This window comes from Thamnophis elegans, chromosome 4 (genome assembly GCF_009769535.1).
Source record: "Thamnophis elegans isolate rThaEle1 chromosome 4, rThaEle1.pri, whole genome shotgun sequence".
NCBI lineage: Eukaryota > Metazoa > Chordata > Lepidosauria > Squamata > Colubridae > Thamnophis > Thamnophis elegans.
This window is the reverse complement of record NC_045544.1, coordinates 141,241,083-141,268,880: the sequence shown is the minus strand read 5'-3', so window position 1 is coordinate 141,268,880 and position 27,798 is coordinate 141,241,083. Positions and strand designations below refer to the sequence as shown.

General features: G+C 49.6%; 1 protein-coding gene across 1 annotated transcript; it reads right to left on the bottom strand.

Moving 5' to 3' along the window:
- Positions 1-594: 594 nt before the first annotated feature.
- On the bottom strand, positions 595-24,366 carry LOC116507817 (unconventional myosin-XVIIIa-like). Its single transcript, XM_032216151.1, has 3 exons — positions 24,241-24,366; positions 1,817-2,902; positions 595-723 (listed from the first exon to the last, which is right to left on the bottom strand). Exons 2-3 carry the CDS (start codon positions 2,819-2,821, stop codon positions 595-597), a joined length of 1,134 nt encoding a protein of 377 aa, XP_032072042.1. The 5' UTR covers positions 2,822-2,902; positions 24,241-24,366.
- Between the last annotated feature and the right edge of the window lie 3,432 nt (positions 24,367-27,798).

Here is a 27,798-nt window from a genome sequence, read left to right as displayed (position 1 = left end):
CCTCCTGCCAATTACCTCCACCCGACCAATTAGATCCCATAGATTAGGCCTCCTCCGAGTCCCATCTGCCGGTCAATGTCGACTGGCAACCACGCGAAGGAGAGCCTTCTCGGTGGCAGCTCCGACCCTATGGAACGATCTCCCCATGGAGATTCGTACCCTCACCACCCTACAGACCTTCCGCACAGCCCTTAAAATCTGGCTATCCCGTCAGGCCTGGGGTTAAAGACTGTAACCCACCCGAATAGTATGAATGTTGTGCTTTTAATGATGTACTGTCTTATGTGTTGTTTGTTTCCCTCCCCTTTTCGAGTTGTAAGCTGCCCTGAGTCCCCCCAGGGAAAAGGGCGGCATATAAATAAATTACTCTAAACTCTAAACTCTCTGGGGGTAGCTGATTCCAAATAATAAATAATTACTTATTATAAATAATAAATAATTATTTATTATTATTTATCGGGCCGTTTTCCGACCGTTTTCCAGCACCTGCGAAAACCAGCTGGCTGGAAACCAGAAGAGCAGGTGCCGATGGCGCCTGTGCCCCAGTGGTGGGTTTTAGCCGGTACGTACCGGTACGGCTGTACCGGTAAGCAGTCAGGAGCAGTGGCCTCCGTACCGGTACAACGGCTCATTTGGCCCATTCACCCGCCCGCGTTCCGTACCTGTTTTTGAGGCAACCGGGGCAATTCCACACACGGCACCTCCGCGACTTCCGATGAACACCTGGGTGTCACAAGGGAGGTGGAGTGCCCATGCGTGCTCAGCGCACGCCAGGTGCATGCAAGAACAGAGCACGAGCAGCGTATCAGTAGCAATAGTAGAAGCAACCCACCACTGGTGTGCCCACAGAGAGGGCTCTGGATGCCCCTTCTGGCCCGCCTGCTATACATTCGCCATCACAGGTATAGCCAGAAACAACTTTCCCACACAGACACATACATACACTTCCAGGGAAGCCGTGAAAAACTGGATGGATTTGGAAAATTGTGGTTTCTCAGAAGGACTTGCCTACCGAATCCAAATTATCGTCCAAGCACATTCCTGATTTGTTAACCTGACAGATCTCACAGGTAACTAGAAAAACTATTCTCAGTTCCTCTTGGCCCAACCTTGGCAACTTTAAGAGCTGTGGACTTCAATTCCCAGAATCCCCCAGCTGGCGTAGTTGAAGCCCGCAAGTATTAAAACTTACCAAGGTTGGGCATCCCTGGGGCAGTGGTGCAATTCAGCCGGTTCTATCCAGTTCAGGCAAACCGGTAGCAGTGGCGGCAGGAGGCTTCGCTCACCCGCCCGGACGTCATCACATCCCGTTTTTCATGCTCCGCACAGGTGCGGAAGGTCCGCATGCTCAAATTAGCGAACTCGTAGCGAAGGCAAGTTGATTTCACCCCTGCCCTGGTCTTACAAAGGAATCTTTTTGGGAAATGCAATCCCCGATCTTCAAAAACTCATTCACCACCACCCCCAAAAAAAACCTCTGGCATCGTGAAACCCGCCAAAATGCAAAATTACATTTTCCCGAGCTTTTTTGCAAACATTTGGACAACAACCACACTTTTTAAAGAGTCCCGTATCATTTGCAAAATAAGAAGAAAGCGGTTCTCTGCGGCAAATTTCTCGTAACACAACCGTAGGCATCAAGGACTGATCGCGATCGGCTACACAACACCATAGAATGGGCATTATGAAGTCCCACCAAGGTAGCCCAGGAGTCAAGACTCAACCAAAACACGCCAGCCACAGGGATGAAGGAGAACCCCCTCCGGACAGCCCCCACCCCCACCCCCGCCCCGCCCGGTGCAAGCCAGCTACTCACGTCAAAGGCTGCTCCTTGGGATCGCTCGCCGTTCTTCAACCAGCAGCGGCTCAGCTCGCTCAGCTCCAAAATCGGCTGCACTTTCAGCCGCACCGTCTCGCCCGACTGCCGGATCATCTCCACAATCTCGTCCCGGGATATATTTTCCACGTTGCGGCCGTTGATCTCCACCAGCCGGTCACCCGGTACCAAGCCCAAGGCCAGATCTTTAGTTCCGGCCCCCGGCTCGGCAAAATGTACCACTCGCCGATACACCTGCCCGTCGGCCGCCCTGTCCAACATGGTGGTACGACGCAAAGAGAAGCCGAAGTCTCCCGTGTTGCGCCGTTGCAGTTCCAGCTGGCGGGGCACCGGGGGCTGCGGAGGCACCACCACGGGGAGCTTCAGCTCCGCAGGGAACCTCTTGCTCACCAATTCGGGCAGCCGGGTGCGCGAGGCGGAGGGCGGCGGGGCGCAGGGGGGCGTCCCGGCGCCGTGTTTCGACAGCTGCATCTCCAGGGTCCGCGTCTCCACCTGCGGGGAAGGTGCCGCCGAATGCTCGGAGGGCGTGGAGGTCTCCGAGGCGCTGTCGTCGCGGCTCTTCTGGGAGAAGGAGAACCTCTTGACGATCATCTGCGAATTCTGCTTGGCCAACGAGCCGAACTTGGCGGCCCGCTGGAGCACCGAGCCTTTGAAGTTGCCGTCGTCCACTTTGAGGTCATCGCTGGAGCTGGCCGTGCTGAGGTGCCCGGAGTCCAAGATCACGCTGCCCCGGTTGCTGTCGGAGTCGATGTCGGTGAGGTGGAGATCCGAGCCGCTGGCCACTTTGATGGGGATGGGGTTGGAGATCTCTAGGCGGCTCTTGGCGTCCTTCTTGGACGACCGGTTGAGGTTGAAGAAGCCTCGGCGGAGACTCATCTCCTCCAGGCTCTTCAGCTCGGCGGCCGACATACGTTCCTTCTTCTCCTTCTCCTTCTTCTTCTCCCTCCTGGACCCGTCTCGGTCCTTCTTGATTAGGTGGAACATGGTGGAAAGCAGAAAGTCCAGGATCAAAGACGCTGGGGGTTCTCAGTGAGGGATGCCAAAGTCTTCATCCAGCCGTCGCGCCTGTGATGGATGCAACCAACAAAAGCACCCGTATCAGTAAGTTAAGTGTTCTTAAGCCAACTATCTCTCTCTCCCCTTGAGGGAGGGAGGGAAGAAGAAGTGGGAAGTAGGAGGGAAGAAGGAAGGATGGGAAGAAGGGAGAGGGGAGAGGAAAGAGAAGAGCGAGGGAAGAAGGAAGGGATGGAAAGGAGGAAGGAAGGAAGGAAGGGAAAAGTGGAGAAAGGGGGAAGGAGGTATGGGAAGGAGAAGGGAGGAAGGGATGGGGAGGAAGGAGATGGGAGGGAGGGAGGGATGGAAAGAAAGAGGGGAGGGAAGAATGGAAGGAGGGAGGGAAGGGATGGGAAGAGGGAGGGAAAGAGGGAGGGAAGAAGGAAGGATGAGAAGAAGGGAGAGGGGGAGGAAAGAGAGAAGGAGGGAAGAAGGGAGGGAATGGAAAGGAGGGAGGCAGGGAGGAAAGAAGGATGGGGAAAAGGAGAGATGGTATGGAAAGGAGAAGCGAGGAAGGGATGCGGGGGGGAAGGAGATGGGAGGGAGGGAGGGATGGAAAGAAAGAGGGGAGGGAAGAATGGAAGGAGGGAGGGAAGGGATGGGAAGAGGGAGGGAAAGAGGGAGGGAAGAAGGAAGGATGAGAAGAAGGGAGAGGGGGAGGAAAGAGAGAAGGAGGGAAGAAGGGAGGGAATGGAAAGGAGGGAGGCAGGGAGGAAAGAAGGATGGGAAAAAGGAGAGATGGTATGGAAAGGAGAAGCGAGGAAGGGATGCGGGGGGGAAGGAGATGGGAGGGAGGGAGGGATGGAAAGAAAGAGGGGAGGAACGAAGGGAAGAAGGAAAGAGGGAGGGAAGGGATGGGAAGAAGGAGGGAAAGAGGGAGGGAAGAAGGAAGGATGGGAAGAAGGGAGGGGGAGGAAAGAGAAGAGCGTGGGAAGGAGGGAAGAGGGAAGGGAAGGGATGGAAAGGAGGGAGGCAGGGAGGAAGGAAGGATGGGAAAAAGGAGGGAAGGGGAAGGAGAGATGGTATGGGAAGGAGAAGCGAGGAAGGGACAAGGGAGGAAGGAGATGGGAGGGAGGAAGGGATGGAAAGAAAGAGGGGAGGGAAGAATGGAAGGAGGGAGGGAAGGGATGGGAAGAGGGAGGGAAAGAGGGAGGGAAGAAGGAAGGATGAGACTAAGGGGGAGGGGGAGGAAAGAGAGAAGGAGGGAAGGAGGGAAGAAGGGAGGGGATGGAAAGGAGGGAGGCAGGGAGGAAAGAAGGATGGGAAAAAGGAGAGATGGTATGGGAAGGAGAAGCGAGGAAGGGACGCGGGGGGAAGGAGATGGGAGGGAGGGAAGGAGACAAAGAAAGAGGGGAAGAACGAAGGGAAGAAGGAAAGAGGGAGGGAAGGGATGGGAAGAGGGAGGGAAAGAGGGAGGGAAGAAGGAAGGATGGGAAGAAGGGAGGGGGAGGAAAGAGAAGAGCGCGGGAAGGAGGGAAGAAGGGAAGGGATGGAAAGGAGGGAGGCAGGGAGGAAGGAAAGATGGGAAAAAGGAGGGAAGGAGAGATGGTATGGGAAGGAAAAGCGAGGAAGGGACAAGGGAGGAATGAGATGGGAGGGAGGAAGGGATGGAAAGAAAGAGGAGAGGAACGAAGGGAAGAAGGAAGGAGGGAGGGAAGGGATGGGAAGAAGGGAGGATGGATGAATAGTGGATGAATGATTGTCTGGCAGTAGCTACCATATGGAACCGGTTGATTTACCCTTAGTCCTTGATTTACGACCAATCAACACCAACAGACACCCCAAAAGCTACTTACAACCTGATTTTTAACTTCTGATGCTACAACCCCCACACACACACACCCCACACCCCAGAGTCACATGGCTGCCTTATGGGCAACTTCCTCTGTGGCACAGTGACATTCGATTCGATTGTTTGCTTAAAGCATTTCTCCCCCCCCCCCCCCCGGTCAGAAAGGCCCCCTAGGGAAGCATCCAGAAATCAATAATAATAATAATTAGTCCATCCCTGCCCTTCAGACATGCAGGAAGGGGACTGGGAGAAGTTGGGGGGTGGGGGGAGATTTTTGGGTGGATGACGGATTTAGTGGCCCAAAGGGATGGAGAGATGAAAAGATGTGGAGACTTCGGAAAAAGTTGCAGAGAAGAGCAACTAAAAAAACGGGATTGCAGGATTTGGGATTGGCTGCAAAAAGGGGACAAAACTCACTGAAGAACCGTCTTGCTTAGCGACAGAAATTTGCAGCCCCAGGGGCTTCGGAGAGGAACCCGCCTTCCCATACATGCTCAACTTCTTTTAGCAATAGCAGTTAGACTTATTCAGCCCTCTCTAAACGGTTTACAGAGTCAGCATATCGCCCCCAACAACAGTCTGGGTCCTCATTTTACCCAAATAGATGATAGATGATAGGTAGGTAGGTAGGTAGGTAGGTAGGTAGGTAGGTAGGTAGGTAGGTAGGTAGATAGATAGATAGATAGATAGATAGATAGATAGATAGATAGATAGATAGATAGATAGATAGATAGATAGATAGATATAGATAGATAGAGAGAGAGAGAGATAGATAGATAGATAGAGATAGATAGATAGATAGATAGATAGATAGATAGATAGATAGATAGATAGGAAGGAGAAAGTAGAGAGATAGATAGATAGAGATAGATAGATAGATAGATAGATAGATAGATAGATAGATAGATAGATAGATAGATAGATAGATAGAGATGGATGGATGGATGGATGGATGGATGGATAGATAGATAGATAGATAGATAGATAGATAGATAGATAGATAGATAGATAGATGGATGATAGATAGATAGATAGGAAGGAGAAAGTAGAGAGATAGATAGAGATAGATAGATAGATAGATAGATAGATAGATAGATAGATAGATAGAGATAGATAGATAGATAGATAGAGAGATAGATAGATAGATAGATAGATAGATAGATAGATAGGAAGGAGAAAGTAGAGAGATAGATAGATAGAGATAGATAGATAGATAGATAGATAGATAGATAGATAGAGATAGATGGATGGATGGATGGATGGATGGATGGATAGATAGATAGATAGATAGATAGATAGATAGATAGATGGATGATAGATAGATAGATAGGAAGGAGAAAGTAGAGAGATAGATAGAGATAGATAGATAGATAGATAGATAGATAGATAGATAGATAGATAGATAGATAGCAATAGCAGTTAGACTTATATACCGCTTCATAGGGCTTCCAGCCCTCTCTAAGCGGTTTACAGAGTCAGCATATCGCCCCCAACAACAATCCGGGTCCTCATTTTACCCACCTCGGAAGGACGGAAGGCTGAGTCAACCCTGAGCCGGTGAGAATTGAACAGCCGAACTGCAGAACTGCAGTCAGCTGAAGTAGCCTGCAGTGCTGCATTTAACCACTGCGCCACCTCAGCTCTTTTGCAGTTCCTGCATTCACACTCACAATTTAATGGAAAGAAGGACCAGGGGAGACATGATGGGAGTCTTCCAATATCTCAGGGGTTGCCCCAAAGAAGAGGGAGTCAAGCTATTCTCCAAGGCACCTGAGGGCAGGACAAGAAGCAATGGGTGGAAACTAATCAAGGAGAGAAGCAACCTGGAATTCAGGAAAAATTCCCTGACAGTGAGGACAATTAACCAGTGGAACTGCTTGCCACCAGAAATGGTGAGCCATCCATCGCCGGAACTTTTTAAGAAGAGGTTGGGGAAGCCACTTTCCTGCAATGGCATAGGGACCCCCATCCTTGAGAAGGGGGGCTGGACTAGAAGACCTCCAAGGTCCCCTTGCAGCTCCACCCCGATTCTGAGTGTGGTTTGACAGCCTGCTTCCGTTCCTACTCCGAGGGATCTCAGGGACGTCATCAAAATACCCCAGGAGAACAAAGATAATAAGGAGACATTCATCGCTCATAAAAAGAAGGAAAAACAAAGCTTTGTAGAAAGAGAATCAGGCTTTCAAGTGGATAAAAAGCCCAGGGAAATAAATATTTGGGGTTTATACAATTAGTCTAGTGTTTCTCAACCTTGGCGACTTTAAGTCCTACGGACTTCAACTCCCAGAATCCCCCAGCCAGCTATGCTGGCTGGGGGATTCTGGGAGTTGAAGTCCACAGGACTTAAAGTCGCAAGGTTGAGAAACACTGAATTAGTCAAAGGACTAATTGTATATAGCAATATAGCAATAGCAGTAGACTTATATACCGCTTCATAGGGCTTTCAGCCCTCTCTAAGCGGTTTACAGAGAGTCAGCATATCGCCCCCAACAATCTGGGTCCTCATTTTACCCACCTCGGAAGGATGGAAGGCTGAGTCAACCCTGAGCCGGTGAGATTTGAACCGCTGAACTGCTGATCTAGCAGTAGCCTGCAGTGCTGCATTTAACCACTGTGCCACCTTGCGCCTATACTTACAGCAGTTCGCTTAATGACCATTCAAAGTTACAACAGCGCTGAAAAAAGGGACAAAGGGCCCCTTTTCACACTTACGACCGTTGCAGTGTCCCAGGGTCGGTGCGATCCCCTTTTACGACATACTGACAAGCAAAGACACTTAAACAACCATGCTATTAGCTTCACAGCTGCAATGATCCGCTTAACAACCGTCACAAAGGAAGTTATAAAATGGGGCAAAACCCTCTTAACAAATGTCTCACTCAGCATCCTAAATTCGGGGCTCAGCTGTCGTCGTAAGTCGAGGACTACCTGCACAGGGACTAAACAAAAAACAATTTCAATATAATTATGGGTAATTCTTGACTTAAGACCCACAGCTGAGCCCAAAACTGAGCCAGACAGCTGTTAAGTGAATTTTGTCCCATTTTACGACCTTCCTTGCCACAGCCGTTAAGTGAATCACGACAGTTGTTAAGTTCGTAAGATGGCTGTTAAGTGAATTTCTCTTCCCCGTTGACTCTCCTTGTGGGAAGGTTGCAAAAGGGGGTCGCATGACCCCGGGACGTCATAAGTAGGAGTCAGTTGCCACGTGTTTGAATTTTGATTGCACCATGTGGCAAAGGTTGTAAGTGCGAAAACTGGTCGTAAGTCAGGATTTTTTTTCTGTAAAAGAACAGTTGTAAGTCGAGGAGTGCCTTTGTACCAAATTATAGAGAGAGATTTTAAAGAGATTTTGAAAGTTGGGAAAACTTTTCTGGTGTCAGAGAGAGAGAGAGAGAGAGACTGGGGCAAGAGTCAAGCAGGGAATTAGCCTGGAATCCTCCCATAGGCAAAAGGGCCAAAGTCTTGAATGCCTTTGAACCTTATCTAGTCTGGCCCAGGTGCTGTGCAAATATCATGGATAATAAAATAGCTAAGTCAACTTTTCCTGTAGTTCACACCCAGCATCTGGTTAGGCTTCCATTTGCAACCGTTAAAATGAATATATTACCTATATTGCACGGATATATAGTCATAAAAAAAACCTAAATTTTAAAGGGCCACATTTTCATTCCAAGAAAGAAAAAAAAAACTCATCCTGGTTAATAAATTCCTTTGAAAAAGAGGGGGGGGGACTTTTTAGAACTAGGGTGGCTGTGGAATTGTGAGAGTTGAAGTTCACACAACTTCAGGTTGTGCCAAGGTTGACAGGAAACGTATCGTGTCCCCCCACTGAGCACAGAATATCCCCCCCCCTCTGAATTCTAACTCCCAAATCACACACACACACACACACACACACACACACACACACACACACACACATGATCCCCGAATGTACAGCATTGCAAACAATCAATAGAATAGAAATAGAATAGGAAAAGAATAGAATAGAATAGATAATAGAATAGAATAGGAAAAGAATAGAATAGAATAGAATAGATAATAGAATAGAATAGGAAAAGAATAGAATAGGAAAAGAATAGAATAGGAAAAGAATAGAATAGATAATAGAATAGAATAGGAAAAGAATAGAATAGGAAAAGAATAGAATAGGAAAAGAATAGAATAGAAATAGAATAGAATAGGAAAAGAATAGAATAGAAATAGAATAGAATAGGAAAATAGAATAGAAATAGAATAGAAATAGAATAGAAATAGAATAGAAATAGAATAGAAATAGAAATAGAAATAGAAATAGAATAGAATAGGAAAAGAATAGAATAGAAATAGAATAGAATAGGAAAATAGAATAGAAAATAGAATAGAAATAGAATAGAAAAAGAATAGAATAGAATAGGAAAAGAATAGAATAGAATAGATAATAGAATAGAAAATAGAATAGAATAGAATAGAAAATAGAATAGAGAATAGAATAGAAATAGAAATAGAAATGAATAGAAAAAGAATAGAATAGAATAGAAATAGAACAGAACAGAATAGGAAAAGAATAGAGAATAGAAGAAAGAATAGATCAGAGAATAGAATAGAGAATAGAATAGAATAAGAGAGTTGGAAGGGACCTTGGAGGTCTTCTAATCCAACCCCCTGCTTAGTCAGGAAACCCTACTGAAAATCATTGCCAGGCCTTTGTGAAAAGTTGACGCCTTCCTCCCACGGTTGCCTGAAAGCAAACATTTTATTTACCTGAGCCCATGAATGATGAGGTGACTCCAAAGAAAACAAGCCTCCCTCCAGGTGAGCTCTGGATGACTTCAACAGGTAACTTTCTTGGCAGCCCAAAGTCCTAAACCTTTGGCAGTCAGCCCCGGAGGCCTCTCCGCCCAGGCCTACCCCCCCCCCCCCCCCGAAGCCTGCTCCCCCCACTTTTGATCCTCCAGATAAGGAAGGGCAGGAGACGGCAGGCAGACAAGTCTGGCACACCTGATTTACGACCGAAAGAGCCCCAGGAAGGCCCTGACCCTACTCAACAAAGAATCTAGAAATTAGCAATATAGCAATAGCAGTTAGACTTATATACCGCTTCCTAGGGCTTTCAGCCCTCTCTAAGCGGTTTACAGAGTCAGCATATCGCTGGGGCCTCATTTCACCCACCTCGGAAGGATGGAAGGCTGAGTCAACCTTTGAGCCGGTGAGATTAGAACCGCTGAACTGCAGATAACAGTCAGCTGAAGTGGCCTGCAGTACTGCACCCTAACCACTGCGCCACCTCGGTGCAGAGAAGAGCAAGGAAGAGGATGAGGGGGGCTGGAGGCTAAAAACATACGAAGAACGGCTGCAGGAACTGGGCATGGCTAGTCCCGTGATGGAGACCCTATGGTAAGCGTGCCAGAGGTGCCACGTGGAGCTCTCTCTTTCTGGGCACCCATGCCATCGCCAGCTGCTCTTCTGGTTTCCGGCCAGCTGGGCTTTGCAGGCACCAGATTGCCAAAAAAGCCTGAAAATGGGCCAAAAACATAGGCCTGTTTCCGGGCCGTTTCCAGGAACCAAAAAGCAGCTTAAAAAACAGCCTGAAAATGCCCCCCAAATGCCCAAAAAAACAGGCATGCGTGCACCAGACAGCTGGCCTTCGGATTTCCGGTGCTCCAACGCGCATGTATGCACACACAATCTGGTTTGGGCATTCAGTACCAAAAAGGATCTCCGTCACTGTTCCAGTCTAAAGAAAAGAAGGACTAGGGGGGGACAGGAGAGCCGTCTTCCAATATCTCAGGGGTTGCCCCAAAGAAGAGGGAGTCAAGCTATTCTCCAAGGCACCTGAGGGTAGAACAAGAAGCAATGGGTGGAAACTAATCAAGGAGAGAAGCAACTTAGAACTAAGGAGAAATTTCCTGACAGTGAGGACAATTAACCAGTGGAACTGCTTGCAACAGAAGGGGTCCTGCTTCTTTTAAGAAGACACTGGGCAACCATTTGTCTGGAATGGTACAGGGTCTCCTGCCTGAGCAGGGGGCTGGACTAGAAGACCTCCAAGGTCCCTCCCAACTCTGTTTATTCTGTTATGCTGTTTTCCTCCCGCCCTCCTTTTCCTTCTCTCTACCCTTTTTTCTTCCTTCCTTCCCCATCATTTGAGGTTTTAAAGAAGATCTTGGAGAGCCACCTGTTTGAAATGGTATAGGACTTCCTGCCTGAGTAAGGGGCTGGTCTAGAAGACCTCCAAGGGCCCCTTCCAATTCTGTTATTCTGTTACGATGTTTTTCCTTCCTTCCTTCCTTCCTTCCTTCCTTCCTTCCTTCCTTCCTTCCTTCCTTCCTTCCTTCCTCCACCTGTCTGAAATAGAATAGGGCTTCCTGTCTGAGCAGGGGGTTGGACTAGAAGACCTCCAAGGGCCCCTTCCAATTCTGTTATTCTGTTACGATGTTTTTCCTTCCTTCCTTCCTTCCTTCCTTCCTTCCTTCCTCCACCTGTCTGAAATAGAATAGGGCTTCCTGTCTGAGCAGGGGGCTGGACTAGAAGACCTCCAGGGTCCCTTCCAATTCTGTTATTTCGCTTCCTTCCTTCCCCCTTTCTTCTCTTCCTCCCTCCCACCTTCCTGCTCTCTCCCTCCTTTTCATTCCCATCGCCTTCCTTCCTTCCGCCTTTCTTTCCTTTCTCCCTCCCACCTTCCTCCTCCCTCCCTCCTTCTCATTCCCATCTCCTTCTTTCCTTCCTTCCATCTTTCTTTCCTTCTTCCCTCCCACCTTCCTCTTGCCTCCTTTTCGTTCCCATCTCCTTCCTTCCTTTCTTCCTTCCTTCCTCTTTTCTTTCCTTTCTCCCTCCCACCTTCCTCGTCCCTCCTTCCTTCCTTCCTTCCTTCATTCTCACTGGAGGTTTTTAAGCAGACACTGGGCAACCGTTTGTCTGGAATGGTACAGGGTCTCCTGCCTGAGCAGGAGGCTGGACTAGAAGACCTCCAAGGTCCCATCCAACTCTGTTTATACTGTTATGCTGTTTTCCTCCCGCCCTCCTTTTCCTTCTCTCTACCCTTTTTTCTTCCTTCCTTCCCCATCATTTGAGGTTTTAAAGAAGATCTTGGACAGCCACCTGTTTGAAATGGTATAGGGCTTCCTGCCTGAGTAAGGGGCTGGACTAGAAGGGGCCCTTCCGGTTCTGTTATTCTGTTACGATGTTTTTCCTTCCTTCCTTCCTTCCTCCAACTGTCTGAAATAGAATAGGGCTTCCTGTCTGAGCAGGGGGCTGGACTAGAAGACCTCCAGGGTCCCTTCCAATTCTGTTATTTTCCTTCCTTCCTTCCTTCCTTCCTTCCTTCCTTCCTTCCTTCCTTCCTTCCTTCTCACTGGAGGTTTTTAAGAAGAGACTGGACAATTGTTTTTTCTGAAATGGCCTGAGCAGGGGGCTGGACTAGAAGACCTCCAAGGCCCCTTCCAATTCTGTTATTTCCCTCCCTTCCTTCCTTCCTTCCTTCTTTCCTTCCTTCCTTCCTTCCTTCCTCCCCTCCTTCCAGAATAACGGAGTCCAAACAAGTGGACATCCAATCTCTTCTTAAAAACCTCCTCCAGTGTGTTTAAGTCTGTGTCAAACAGTTCTTAAGTGGAGAGCTCTCCTCTCCCCTCTAGTAAGCAAGCCACTCTTGGGGAGATCCAGCCTTCCAGCCCTTCAAAAGGGCCCTTGTTGTGCAAACAGAGGCTTTGCTGAGGATGAGAAAGAAACGTAAATAAATTCCTGGCTCTCTTCACTCAGCTGGACTAAGACGCCTCCCTTTTTCTCCCCCGCAGAAGAGTTCGGGAACGCTCCTCTAATTCCCACCTTGCAAGAAAGAAAGAAAAAATCAGGACCCTGCTCCCTGTGGGACAAGTCCACCTCCCATTTTACACCGAGGAGGATCTTAAAAGCAAAGGCGGTTGGAAAGAATACGGAGTAAACTACATTTCGCTCTATTTCCTTCCTTTTTCTTTATTCGTTCCGGTAATAACTTTGCATCAGCTACTGATGCCCAAAAGGAAGGAGCGTGGAAGGGTTCAAGGAAGGCAGTCCCCAAATTACAAGCATTTCTTTAGTGCCCACCCCTCTTAAAGCATGCTGGCTGGGGGATTCTGGGAGTGGAAGCCCACCCCTCTTAAAGCATGCTGGCTGGGGGATTCTGGGAGTGGAAGCCCACCTCTCTTAAAGCCTGATGGCTGGGGGATTCTGGGAGTGGAAGCCCACCCCTCTTAAAGCCTGATGGCTGGGGGATTCTGGGAGTGGAAGCCCACCCCTCTTAAAGCATCCTGGCTGGGGGATTCTGGGAGTGGAAGTCCTCCCCTCTTAAAGGATGCTGCCTGGGGGATTCTGGGAGTGGAATTCCATCCCTCTTAAAGCAGGCTGGCTGGGGGATTCTGGGAGTGGAAGCCCACCCCTCTTAAAGCATGCTGGCTGGGGGATTCTGGGAGTGGAATTCCATCCCTCTTAAAGCATGCTGGCTGGGGGATTCTGGGAGTGGAAGCCCACCTCTCTTAAAGCCTGATGGCTGGGGGATTCTGGGAGTGGAAGCCCACCCCTCTTAAAGCCTGATGGCTGGGGGATTCTGGGAGTGGAAGCCCACCCCTCTTAAAGCATCCTGGCTGGGGGATTCTGGGAGTGGAAGTCCTCCCCTCTTAAAGGATGCTGCCTGGGGGATTCTGGGAGTGGAATTCCATCCCTCTTAAAGCAGGCTGGCTGGGGGATTCTGGGAGTGGAAGCCCACCTCTCTTAAAGCAGGCTGGCTGGGGGATTCTGGGAGTGGAAGCCCACCCCTCTTAAAGCCTGATGGCTGGGGGATTCTGGGAGTGGAAGCCCACCCCTCTTAAAGCATGCTGGCTGGGGGATTCTGGGAGTGGAAGTCCTCCCCTCTTAAAGCAGGCTGGATGGGGGATTCTGGGAGTGGAAGCCCACCCCTCTTAAAGCAGGCTGGCTGGGGGATTCTGGGAGTGGAAGCCCACCCCTCTTAAAGCAGACTGCCTGGGGGATTCTGGGAGTGGAAGCCCACCCCTCTTAAAGCATGCTGGCTGGGGGATTCTGGGAGTGGAAGCCCTCCCCTCTTAAAGCAGGCTGGCTGGGGGATTCTGGGAGTGGAAGTCCTCCCCTCTTAAAGCCTGATGGCTGGGGGATTCTGGGAGTGGAAGCCCTCCCCTCTTAAAGCAGGCTGGCTGGGGGATTCTGGGAGTGGAAGTCCTCCCCTCTTAAAGCCTCCTGGCTGGGGGATTCTGGGAGTGGAAGTCCTCCCCTCTTAAAGCCTCCTGGCTGGGGGATTCTGGGAGTGGACGTCCTCCCCTCTTAAAGCCTCCTGGCTGGGGCATTCTGGGAGTGGAAGCCCTCCCCTCTTAAAGCCTCCTGGCTGGGGGATTCTGGGAGTGGAAGCCCACCCCTCTTAAAGCAGACTGCCTGGGGGATTCTGGGAGTGGAAGCCCTCCCCTCTTAAAGCAGACTGCCTGGGGGATTCTGGGAGTGGAAGCCCTCCCCTCTTAAAGCAGGCTGGCTGGGGGATTCTGGGAGTGGAAGTCCTCCCCTCTTAAAGCCTCCTGGCTGGGGGATTCTGGGAGTGGAAGTCCTCCCCTCTTAAAGCCTCCTGGCTGGGGGATTCTGGGAGTGGAAGCCCACCCCTCTTAAAGCCTCCTGGCTGGGGGATTCTGGGAGTGGAAGCCCACCCCTCTTAAAGCCTCCTGGCTGGGGGATTCTGGGAGTGGAAGTCCTCCCCTCTTAAAGCCTCCTGGCTGGGGGATTCTGGGAGTGGAAGCCCACCCCTCTTAAAGCCTCCTGGCTGGGGGATTCTGGGAGTGGAAGTCCTCCCCTCTTAAAGCAGGCTGGCTGGGGGATTCTGGGAGTGGAAGCCCACCCCTCTTAAAGCCTCCTGGCTGGGGGATTCTGGGAGTGGAAGTCCTCCCCTCTTAAAGCAGGCTGGCTGGGGGATTCTGGGAGTGGAAGGCAACCCCTCTTAAAGCCTCCTGGCTGGGGGATTCTGGGAGTGGAAGTCCTCCCCTCTTAAAGCCTCCTGGCTGGGGGATTCTGGGAGTGGAAGTCCTCCCCTCTTAAAGCCTCCTGGCTGGGGGATTCTGGGAGTGGAAGCCCACCCCTCTTAAAGCCTCCTGGCTGGGGGATTCTGGGAGTGGAAGTCCTCCCCTCTTAAAGCCTCCTGGCTGGGGGATTCTGGGAGTGGAAGCCCACCCCTCTTAAAGCCTCCTGGCTGGGGGATTCTGGGAGTGGAAGTCCTCCCCTCTTAAAGCAGGCTGGCTGGGGGATTCTGGGAGTGGAAGCCCACCCCTCTTAAAGCCTCCTGGCTGGGGGATTCTGGGAGTGGAAGTCCTCCCCTCTTAAAGCCTCCTGGCTGGGGGATTCTGGGAGTGGAAGCCCACCCCTCTTAAAGCCTCCTGGCTGGGGGATTCTGGGAGTGGAAGTCCTCCCCTCTTAAAGCAGGCTGGCTGGGGGATTCTGGGAGTGGAAGCCCACCCCTCTTAAAGCCTCCTGGCTGGGGGATTCTGGGAGTGGAAGTCCTCCCCTCTTAAAGCAGGCTGGCTGGGGGATTCTGGGAGTGGAAGCCCACCCCTCTTAAAGCCTCCTGGCTGGGGGATTCTGGGAGTGGAAGCCCACCCCTCTTAAAGCCTCCTGGCTGGGGGATTCTGGGAGTGGAAGCCCACCCCTCTTAAAGCCTCCTGGCTGGGGGATTCTGGGAGTGGAAGCCCACCCCTCTTAAAGCCTCCTGGCTGGGGGATTCTGGGAGTGGAAGTCCTCCCCTCTTAAAGCCTCCTGGCTGGGGGATTCTGGGAGTGGAAGCCCACCCCTCTTAAAGCCTCCTGGCTGGGGGATTCTGGGAGTGGAAGTCCTCCCCTCTTAAAGCAGGCTGGCTGGGGGATTCTGGGAGTGGAAGCCCACCCCTCTTAAAGCCTCCTGGCTGGGGGATTCTGGGAGTGGAAGTCCTCCCCTCTTAAAGCAGGCTGGCTGGGGGATTCTGGGAGTGGAAGCCCACCCTCTTAAAGCCTCCTGGCTGGGGGATTCTGGGAGTGGAAGTCCTCCCCTCTTAAAGCCTCCTGGCTGGGGGATTCTGGGAGTGGAAGCCCACCCCTCTTAAAGCCTCCTGGCTGGGGGATTCTGGGAGTGGAAGTCCTCCCCTCTTAAAGCAGGCTGGCTGGGGGATTCTGGGAGTGGAAGCCCACCCCTCTTAAAGCCTCCTGGCTGGGGGATTCTGGGAGTGGAAGCCCACCCCTCTTAAAGCCTCCTGGCTGGGGGATTCTGGGAGTGGAAGCCCACCCCTCTTAAAGCCTCCTGGCTGGGGGATTCTGGGAGTGGAAGCCCACCCCTCTTAAAGCCTCCTGGCTGGGGGATTCTGGGAGTGGAAGTCCTCCCCTCTTAAAGCCTCCTGGCTGGGGGATTCTGGGAGTGGAAGCCCACCCCTCTTAAAGCCTCCTGGCTGGGGGATTCTGGGAGTGGAAGTCCTCCCCTCTTAAAGCCTCCTGGCTGGGGAATTCTGGGAGTGGAAGTCCTCTCCTCTTAAAGTTACCAGGGTGAAGAAAGGCTGACCAATTCTGCAGCTTCACAGAACGTAAATTGCTCTTCCTCCCTCCCTCCCTCAACAACCTTTTGTTCACAAACGTAACAATTCAAGGCCTCCCTCCTGGGATCTTTGCACGGGACACAAGGCTGCCCTCCTACACATATTTTGATCAGGCTGCTCATTCTCAGTCCAGATTGAAGATAAAGAGTATAAAGCTTGGGGAAGGGAAACATAATATCCCATGCCACGGAGACAAATTTGCAAAGTCTTCTTGAAGCTCAGTTTCCTGCCCCCCCCACCCCCACCCCCAACAATCAGGCCCCTTCCCAAAAGTCCAGCAACCCCATTGGAGTCCAAAGCTTCTGTTGCTATCCAAGACATTTGTTAAGTGAGTCTTACGACCTCTCTCGCTGTGGTTGTTAAGCGAATCAATGCCGTTGTTAACTTAGTAGCACGGTTGTTAAGCGAATCGGGTCCCCCCCGTTGACTTTACTTGCCAGGAGGTTGCCAAAGGGGAATCGCGTCACTCCCTGGTCATAAATGCAAGCCCAACATCCAAATTTTGATCACACAAACATGGAAATATGCTGCAATGGTCATAAGTGCGGGAAACTGTCCTGAGTCACCAGCGTAACTTTGAACTAAAGACACGGTTGTACCCGGAGGTGGTATATTCAGCCGGTTCGGGCTGGTTCGCCCGAAGCGGTTGGGAAAGTAAGTGAATTCCTCCCCCTGGATGCACTCGTACCTGTACAAAAAGCAATTCACCTGAATTCTCCTCCATGCTGGCCAAGGACAGCTGCCCCTAAAGGCAGGTGAACAAGGCCGAAGAATTTGCACAGTGTGTTTGCACAACAGGGCCCCACCCTCGCCGAGGAGGGCCAGGCTGGAGCGTACTTCCTCCTGCTGTGGCTCGATTCGCAAAGCCCACTTTGGCGGCAAAGACAGGCAGGTGAGAAATGGCCACTGCCAGGTGGGAAGCCGGCAGAGGCTCCTTTTTCCCCCAATCCCAAAACCTGGAACCTGCTTTCCCTGATCTGGGAATCCGGACACACCCAGCGATGAACAAGCACGCCAGGTATGCTGTGACGCGAAGCCGAAAAAGGTGTTTTATTCAGGCAGGCAGAACAAGAGGCGGGTTCTCCCCCATCATCCACCCTGGGCTGGAATCACCTGGTTTAAAAGTCAAAGCTCGGAGGGCGGAAACGACAAAATCAGGACGAAGCACAGACAGCACCCGAGCCCACCCACTCAAGTGTGCGTTTGCAGAGATGCAAACCCTGGGATGGGATGAAAAGGACTTTGCTTTCTCACCTGGTGGTCCTCAGACAGGATTTCAAACTGAGCTTAAGGCTCCAGAAAGAGGGCAGAGAAGAGCAACCAGGATGAAGAGGGGACTGGAGGCTCAAACATACGAAGAACGGTTGCAGGAACTGGGCCTGGCTAGTCTAGGGAAGAGAAGGTCCAGGGGGAGACAGGAGAGCATCTTCCAAGATGGGAGGGGCTGCCTCAAAGAAGGGGGAGGAGGGCAACCTAATTTCCAAAGTCCCTGGAGGCAGGACAAGGAAGAATGGATGGAAACTGATCAAGGAGCGATTCAACTTGCCTTTAGAAGTTGTGGGAGCTTCATCACTGGAGGCTTTCAAGAAGAGACTGGTCATAAATGGTGTAGGGCCTCCTGCTTGGGTAGGTGGGGGGTTGGACTAGATGACCTACAAGGTCCCTTCCAACTCTGTTAATCTGTATTTTAGGGAAGAGAAGGACCAGGGGAGACAGGAGAGCATCCACCAATATTTGAGGGGCTGCCCCAGAGAGGAGGGAGGGGGTCAAGCTATTCTCCAAAGCACCTGAAGGCCAGAGAAGGAAGAATGGATGGAAACTGAACAAGGAGAGATTCAACCTGGAAATAAGGAGGAATTTTCTGACAGTGAGAGCAATCAACTGATGGAAGAGAAGTTGCCTTCGGAAGTTGTGGGAGCTTCATCCCTGGAGGCTTTCAAGAGGAGACTGGACTGCCATCGGTCAGGAATGGTGAAAGGGTCTCCTGCTTGGACTAGATGACCTCCAAGGTCCCTTCCAACTCTGTCAATCTGAATCTATCTAAGATGATCAAAGGCCTGGAGGCTAAAACATACAATGAGCAGGAACTGGGCCTGGCTAGTCTAGGGAAGAGAAGGACCAGGGGAGACAGGAGAGCATCTTCCAGTATTTGAGGGGCTGCCCCAGAGAGGAGGAAGGGGGTCAAGCTATTCTCCAAGGCGCCTGAAGGCCAGAGAAGGAAGAATGGATGGAAACTGACCAAGGAGAGATTCAACCTGGAAATAAGGAGGAATTTCCTGACAGTGAGGACAATTAGCCAGTGGAACAGCTGGTTTTGACTTGGTTAAATATCCGATTGTGGACAGGACCCAGGCCAACAGAATAACAGACTTGGAAGGGGCCTCGGAGGTCTTCTAGCCTAACCCCCTGCTCACGCAGTAAAAACCTATATAGGTAATTCCGGACTTACGACCACAGCTGAGCCCAAAATTTCTCCTGTTAAGTGAGATACTCGTTCGCCCCGTTTTACAACCTTTCTTGTTAAAGAGTTGTTCAGCGAATCACTGCAGTCGATAAGTTAGCAACCTGGCTGTTAAGCGAATCTGGCTTCCCCGTGCATTTTGCCGGTCAGGCGGTCGCAAAAGGGGATCGCGTGACCCGCTCGGGACGCAGCAGCCGTCATCAATGGTGCCAAGCATTGCGACTGTGGATCACGTGGCCACGGGGGTGCTGGAACGGTCGCAACTGTGAAAAAACGGTCGTAAGCCACCTTTTTTTTCAGCGCCGTCGCAACTTCAAACAGTCACTAAGCCGAGGACCGCCTGCAACATTCCAGACAAATGGCTGCCCAATATTTTCTTTTTAAAAAATCCTCCGGTGTTGGGAGCGCCCACAACTTCCGGTGGCCAGTTGTTCCACTGGATCCTTGTCCTCACTGTTAGGAAGTTTCCCTTTAATTCCAGGCTGCTTTCCTTTCCTTTTCCATCCGTTGTTTTCCTGTCTTGTTTTCTGGGGCTTTGGAGGAATAGTTTGGGGCCCTTCTTCTTTGGGGAAGCCCCTCCAATACTGGAAGGCTGCTATCGCGTCACCCTTAGTCCTTCTTTTCGCTTAATAAACCCATTTTAACTCTCTTTTTATTCCTACGGGAAAGCCTCCTTCGAACATCCCTACAAACGGTTCATAAACTGGACGGGGTTTTATGACTGGAATGGGTTGTTGTTGGTGGTTTTGTTTCTACACAACACAGAGAGCATTGTTACTCCGCCTAGTAAAAAGGCAGATCTCAGCACTGCTAGAAAACCCTCATTGTTAGAAGGCACTTTGCACGCTGCCCTGAAGCGCACGCACGCACTCGTGCAAAACGGTGGGGACAAGTCCCCCGAAGGAAGCTGCCTTTTGTGACATCACAACTGCTGGTTGTTTAAGCTGGGGGTTGTCTTCCCTGATTGATAATAGCCTTCATAGGCCTTTTGGGGGGGAGAAAAAGGATCCCGGGCATTTAGTTCTAATTAACCTTATAATTCCTTTCTAATGGAATACACAGGGGAGGCCCTCTTCCATCTGGGGTGTTTTAAATGCTCCTCCTGCATCATCTTCCTTATTCCCCCCCCCCACACACACTGCAAACCTTAAATGCAATTATTTATATGCCCCCCATTCTTTTGACTGCCTCCCTCCCTTTACAAAATTCTCTTTTGTCAATACACGCATCTCGCCAATTTCATCCACCCGGCAGACAAAAGCGCATGAAACAGCATGTTAGTTTTGAGCCAGATAAACCAGGATAGGTGGCTGAGTTAGGAGGGTACCTTCCAATTTGATAGGAGTGTCTAAAAGACCGAGGGGACACACACACACGCGCCACAAATGCACTGGGCCCTGTGCAAAAATTCGTGTTTGTCTCGTCTGATGAAAGGAGATAAGCTGCTACAGCAATAAATGAAGATTTGCAGAAAGTATTCCAGACGCTTGCAAAAATTCCACCTTTGCCCCGTTTACCTATTGATTCATTTTTTTTATTTTTAAAGTGCTGTTTTTTTTAACACTTAACAATTTTTATTCTCCAAAGGCCCTGAGGGCAGGAGAAAAAAGCAATGGAGGGAAACTAACCGAGGAGAGAAGCAACCTATATATATTTTTTTAGAACAATTGACCAGTGCAACGGCTCGCCTCCAGAAGTTGCAAATGCATCCAACACTGGAAGTTTTAAAGAAGAGGTTGGAGCTTCGTATAATCCCCGACCTCCGGTCCTTCCGACGCGCCCTAAAAAGTTGGCTTTTCCAGCAAGCCAGCCTGGCCTGAACAAAACAAAATGAATTATTGATCATTGTTAATTTTAATTTGATTTTTTTTTAATGTTATTGTCAATTCTAACTGGATTCGTTTGGGATATTCTATTTAAATTTTTTTTTTTTTACTTTTGTATTATGTGTTTCTTTTAATGTTGTACGCCGCCCTGAGTCCTTGGGAGAAGGGCAGCATATAAATCTAATAAACCTAAACCTAACAACTGTTTTTATGAAATAGTAAAGGGCTAAGCAGGGGGGTTGGGCTAGAAGACCTCCAAGGTCCCTTCCAACGGTGTTATCCCATATTCTGTATGGTTGTGTTATAATGATGAGAGGCACCTGACACCTGAGATATTCATATAGATTTCAGTAACCAAACACATGGACTGGGCTCCAGCTGTGGAAAATGTGAAAAGAATTCAAAACTTGAAAACAGCTAAGAAAAATATCAGTCTCAACAAGGCAGCCAAGAAGGTTCCACACACATTTGCACCACTCGGGTGACCCTGAGGACACAGAGGAACCTCTGAGTGGCCTCAAGGACCCTCTAAATAGGATGCAAATGACCAGCTGTTTGCAAAGAGCATCAATCCTTCCCTTCCCCACCATCATGTCAGAGCGAAAGCAGCTTCTGGGACGAGAAGAGAAATGTCTTCGAAATAAAACCAGAATGTCCAGTTTGGGGGGGGGGGGAAACACCTTTGGGATAACCGTGACCTGGAGGACGGAGAATCCCCATAGACCAGTGTTTCTCAACCTTGGCAACTTGAAGATGTCCGGACTTCAACTCCCAGAATTCCCCAGCAGTGGTTAGGACAGTGTTTCTCAACCTTGTCAACTTGAAGATGTCCGGACTTCAACTCCCAGAATTCCCCAGCAGTGGTTAGGACAGTGTTTCTCAACCTTGGCAACTTGAAGATGTCCGGACTTCAACTCCCAGAATTCCCCAGCAGTGGTTAGGACAGTGTTTCTCAACCTTGTCAACTTGAAGATGTCCGGACTTCAACTCCCAGAATTCCCCAGCAGTGGTTAGGACAGTGTTTCTCAACCTTGTCAACTTGAAGATGTCCGGACTTCAACTCCCAGAGTTCCCCAGCCAGCATTCGCTGGCTGGGGAATTCTGGGAGTTGAAGTCCGTACATCTTCAAGTGGCCAAGGTTGAGAAACATTGCCATAGACATTTAGCCAGGGGGGAAAAAAAACCCACAAGGCCAAAGATGGCAAAAGGAGGGAGATAATAAAGGAAGTCACCATCTGCGATTCCCTTTCGGGGGGTCAGCTTGGAGTGAAAATGAGAACCGTCAACCGATGGGACAGAAGTTGCCTTCAGAAGTTGTGGGAGCTTCGTCCCTGGAAGCTTTCAAGAAGAGACCAAACTGCCATTTTTTTCCTGAAATTTCGGAGTAGGGTCTCTTGCTGGGGAGGGGGGTGGGACTAGATGACCTCCAAGGTCCCTTCCAACTCTGTTATTACCCCGTTATCCAGAAGTCGCAGGAGCTTTCAAGAAGAGACCGGACTGCCATTGGTCAGAAATGGAAGATGACCTTGGAGGTCATCTAGTCCTACCACCACCACCACCACCACCGCCCGAGCAGGAGATCTGCTTGGGCAGGGGGCAGGACTAGATGACCCCCAAGGTCTCTTCCAACTCTGTTAAAATCTGAGCCGAGGTGGCGCAGTGGTTAAATGCAGCACTGCAGGCCACTTCAGCTGACTGCAGTTCGGCAGTTTGGCTGTTCTAATCTCACCAGGCTCAAGGTCGACTCAGCCTTCCATCCTTCTGAGGTGGGTAAAATGAGGACCCGGATTGTTGTTGGGGGCGATATGCTGACTCTGTAAACCGCTTAGAGAGGGCTGAAAGCCCTATGAAGCGGTATATAAGTCTAACTGCTATTGCTATTGCTATTGTTAAACCCATTCTGGCAACCACTTTTACTTACGGGTGGCCAACAGCTGTTGCCTTTTTCTTAAGAGAGGCGGTGAGCAAAGAGGAAGCAAAAAAATAAATAAATAAACCACAGAAAAATGTAGGAGGGGAGGAATACATGAACCTCGCCTGCTTCAAACTCCCCAGCCAGACATTTATGTCCAACAGGTAAAGCTTTTCCCCATTTGTCAGTATTTTAGAGCCAGGATGTAATGTTTAAAAAGCCAAGGTCTCCTTAAAAACGAATCACCCGAGCCTAGGAGGAGGAGAGAAAATTCACCTTATTTATTTATATGCCACCTTTTTATTATAACTCAAAGCAGCAGCACACCTATTCAATGTTCACTCACCTCCTCTCCTATTATCTTCCCAACAATAACAACAACTCAGTGAGGTGGGCTGATTCAAAGTCCCTCAGCTGGCTTTCATGGCTAAGGAGGAACTAGAAGTCACCATCTCCTGGTGATCGCAGGTCTGCCCACTGGCTTCCACACCTAAGACAGGACTAGAACTCCCTGACTTCTGGGGTGATTGGCTCAAAGTCCCTCAGCTGGCTTTCATGGCTAAGGCGGAACTAGAAATCACGCTCCCCGGTTTTCTATCCTGGCTTAGACCAAACATGGCTTATTCCTTGGATAAGAAGGGCACCCAGTTTCCTTTCCAGCCCCATCTTTTCCCCCACCCAGCACACTCACACACCTCTCTGTGAATCCCGACTACACCCCACTCAGAAAGGTTGTGCAATACACACAAAGCTCCCTGAAAAGCTATGCCAGACCCCCCCCCCTCAACTTCCCAACCAGCCGGCTGGAAATCACCAGATTCCCCCCATCCCCCTGGTGAGGAACTGGGCATGCCAGCCTGCCACACACACACACACACACCCTCTTTGGCCGTGGGAAGGGGAAGAACGGGGACGGAGTGAACACCAGGTATGCAAGCACACACATACACACCCAGTAAGGTGTCAAGGAAAAGGAGAACTCCCCGGCTGGTCATTGCAAGCAACCGCCAGGGCTGGGTGGTGCAAAACACACACACACACACACACCATTTGCAAGTCCAACATTTGGGGATTTGGAGGTGCTCCATCCCCTCCCCCCCCCACCCAAAGCAATGCTGCATCCAAGGGGCAGGTAGGTTTGAAGGATTGCACAGCCACACCCGCTCCTGGGCAGACTCCCCCCCCCCCCAACCCGCCCTCCGTGCTTCCAAGGAGGATGCATGTTGCGGCAACACACACACACACCCGCGATGCCCAGTCCCCCCCCTCCTTCTCCCCGGGGGGCACCCAGGCACCGCACACCTGGCCACTGCAGAGAAAACGGGCACCTTTTGCAAAAGGGGAGGAGGGGGAGCTGCCCCTGGGGGGGGAAAAAACCCCGCGTCTGTTTCCAAGCCCCCCCACCCCACCCCAGACTCCCCCACCCCCAAATCGCCCCCTGGGTGGAATTACCCCCCATTGCGTTGAAGCCGAATGGCAGGCAGGGACGGACGGGGCTAATCCGCGATGCCCCGCGAAGCTTCCCGGACTACAACTCCCGGCATGCCTCGCCGCCGCCAGTCAGCGCGGGGCCGCTGGGGGTTGTAGTTCTACCCCCTCGCGGGCTCTCTTTCGCCCCCCCCAAACCTGGCTTGGGGAGGCTCTTTCCAAGCAGCCCCACGGGCGCCGGGCCCAGACAGACACGCGTGGGGAAACACGCGTGCATTCAGACGTGTCTTCCAACACCACCACCCCCAGGCTGGGCAAAAGGGCCGAGAGTCCCAGCCGGTTCCTCCTGGGCTTCGGCGCTGCCTCACCTCGGCCTGCTGCAGTCCGTTACAAGCTCGCGTCGCCGCTCCGGTTGCCGCCGCTGCTGCCAGGCTCGGCCGCTCCCGGGCCGGCATCGGGAGACGGAGGGGCGGGGAGACGGAGGGGCGGGGCGACCCCGCCCTCCGGGGCGGGGCGTCTGCGGAGGCTGTAGGGAAGGAGGGCGGGCGCGAGGGTGTGGGCGGGGCTTCTGTCGGTCGCCCAGGCAACGGCGGAAGGCGGCGCCTCCTCCTCCTCCCTCTTGAGGCGGGAGCGGTTCGCTGAGGGAGAGAAAGAGAGCCGCGCGGCGGCCGAAGGGAGCGGATGTTTTCTGCTGGGCTCCTCGCTGAGGGGGCCGTTTCTGTCAGAATTAAGGGGGGGGGTTTCCCGTGTGGGGCTCCCCTTAGAGGAGGTCGTCTCGGTCTTCTTCCCCCCCCCCTGCTTTTTTTTCCCTCAGGAGGCAACTGGACTTTTTTTTTTTCCCCTCTGAAGGGGTTTCGCTTCTCATTCCAGAAGCTTCTTCAGCTCTTGAGAGGATTGTGGAGAACGGAAGAAGCTTCTGGGAAGAGAAGCGAAACCCCTTCAGAGGGAAAACCCAAAAAAAAAATCCACCTTTGGGACAAGAATCTCCACAGACAGCTTCATCTTAGATATATTATTATTACTTATTAAATTTATATGCCGCCCAATCCCGAAGGACTCCAGGCGGCGATAGATAGATAGACAGACAGACAGACAGACAGATGAAAGAGAAAGATAGAGGGATGGATGAATAGATGGATGATAGATGATAAGTGAAAGAGAAAGAGAAAGATGATAGATAGATACGATAGATAGATAGATGATAGATAGATGATAGATAGATAGATAGATAGATAGATAGATAGATAGATAGAGATGGATGGATGGGTAGATAGATAGACAGACAGATGAAAGAAAGATAGAGGGATGGATGGATAGATGGATGATAGATGATAGATAAGTGAAAGAGAAAGATGATAGATAGATAGATGATAGAGATGGATGGATAGATAGACATAGATAGATAGACAGACAGACAGATGAAAGAAAGATAGAGGGATGGATGGATAGATGGATGATAGATAAGTGAAAGAGAAAGATGATAGATAGATAGATAGATAGATAGATAGATAGATAGATAGATAGATAGATAGATAGATGATAGAGATGGATGGATGGATTGATAGATGATAGATAGATAGATAATCCTTTATTGTTATTGTATAAAATAAATACAACGAAATTGGCTTTAGCCCACTGGCGCAATCCATGACAACAAATACAAACAACACAAATAGTGTAAAGAATAAAATGCAAGTGAAATGATCTTAGTTTGTATCCAAAGTTTGGAGTTGGGCAGCTGCTCTGAGGGGAAAAGCCGCCTCAAATTTTCACACCGGCCCTTTGGAGTAGGCCAGTCTTAAGAAACTAAAGAACGCTAACACTCTGCTTACTTTTGTTAAAATAAAGTCTTCCCAGCCTGAATGTGCGTCTCCCTCAAGAGAAGTAGGGAATGTCACAGCTGAAGCACTTTCCCAGGTTACATTTCTGCCTCAGGCATCAAGGATCTCTTGGTGGTGGCTTTTCCTCCAATCTCTTCAACAGTTTTTACAGCCCGTAAGGCTCACAGGCAGGAAGCCTTTGACTTAAGACCACAGCCAGGTCTTCTGTCGCTAAGCAATGTGGTCCATTAACTGAATTGGGTCTGCTTTTGAAACCTTTTTGGAGTTGTGGTTGTTAAGTGAGTCGCACGGTCGTTGGGAGAATTCCCATTAAGTTGTTCAGTGAGTCACATCCAATTTTACAGTTCTGTTTGCCACAGTTGTTCAGCGAATCATGCGGCTGTTAAGTCACTCATGCGGTTGTTAAGTTGATCATGTGGTTGTTAAGTGAATCATGGGGTGTTAAGTGAATCTGGCTTCCCGCATTGACTTTGCATATCAAAAGGTCACATATATATATATATATATATTTATTGTGTCACAACCTCTGGTATGCCCAAATATGGGAGGAAGCCTACTGCTTCCTTTCTCTGTCTATCGGCTCATCTCAAGAGACCATCCAGACAGAAAGCCATTATTTTTAATGTTGCCTTTTTGTTACATTTGTGTTGCATTTATGCTGATAAATAAATAAAGGGAGACTAGTATGGCCTAGCTGATAAAGGAGGAGAGCATGTGGCTTAGTGGCTAATAAAAACTGTCTAATATGTAATACAGCCCAGGTTCGAATCCCAGTAAGGGTATGGCTAGCTAATGAGAGCTAAATAGCTCGAAATAGATCTATACTAGTCTCCCTTTATTTATCAGCATAAATGCAACACAAATGTATATATATTGTATATATTTATAATTTCAAACAGTTGCTAAATGAACAGCTATAAATCGAGAACTACCTGTGGTCTTAATCCTAGTCCTAATCTTAATTCTAGATTTAGCCCTAATCTTATCCTTATCCAAGCATTTCAGGAGAGAACAAGAGAGAAAAGATAAGCGAATAAAAGAAAAGAGTAAGGAGAATCTGGTAACTGCTTTTCCCGACCCACACATTTTATTCTGAGAACATTTTTAAAAATTAGTTTTGAAAGACACGAGATCTTTGACTTAGTAAAATTGGAATCACTGGATTGCTTCCCCCTGCTATTTTGGAAAAAAAGTGGTTATTTCAGAGAATGAATATCTCATGAGATATTAATTTATTTTCCCAATAATATGCCATTATATCTAATTGCCTCCAAAGATGGGAATAAAACATTTCCCAGGATTTCTGAGTTGCCAGAATAATAACTCTAACTTGTGCCCAAAATGGTACATAATCACTATCATTTCAATACCAACAAAAACAGGGGCTAATAAATATGCCTTCATGATACAATACAATAATAATTTGGAAGATTAAAGCCCCCATGGGAACCACAACGCAGAAAGAGATCATCTCGGAGTTCCTTACCATTCCTTACAAATTTAATCATTACATTATCAAAAGTATCCAAGGGGAATTAACTTAGGCCTCCTCGTTAAACCATATAACCGTTGTGAAGTTATACATATTCATTGTTAGCGCATTTGATTCTTCTCCTTCGTCTCAGAGGGATTGTTAACCATCTCTTAATATCACTATTAATTTGCGTAAAATAGCATTTGAGATATTCAGGTCTATCAACAAAGAGATTTTGCTTGAATAATTATCCCAAAATATTTTAGCAAATTTCTTTTTTTCTAGCAAACAAGCCGCAGTTTCTGTGAAGCGGTTGGTTCTTAGGTTCAATCTCTTCAGACATCCTTCATTAACTCCCAAACCGAATTAGAAATAGTCAAATATCATCAAATACTATAATTTATCTATGAAAACTAAGATGCGTCGTGATGTGTCCGTTGGAAACAGGTTCCCTAGCCTTGCGGGACAATTACTGTACAAAAGGTAGTTCTCGACTTGCAACAGTAACCTGGTTGTTAAGTGAATCCAGCTTCCCCAAGGATTTTGAAAAAAAGGATCATATAACAGCAACCGGTCGTAAGTTATGAACCAGTGGCCAAGCGTCTGAATTT

Excerpts from the sequence above, each read along its gene's own strand:
- LOC116507817 (XM_032216151.1), bottom strand. The coding sequence starts at position 2,821 with ATGTTCCACCTAATCAAGAAGGACCGAGACGGGTCCAGGAGGGAGAAG. Across the intron at positions 724-1,816 it reads CCCAAGGAGCAGCCTTTGAC|GTGTTCATCGGAAGTCGCGG; the intron begins GTGAGTAGCTGG and ends TGTGACACCCAG.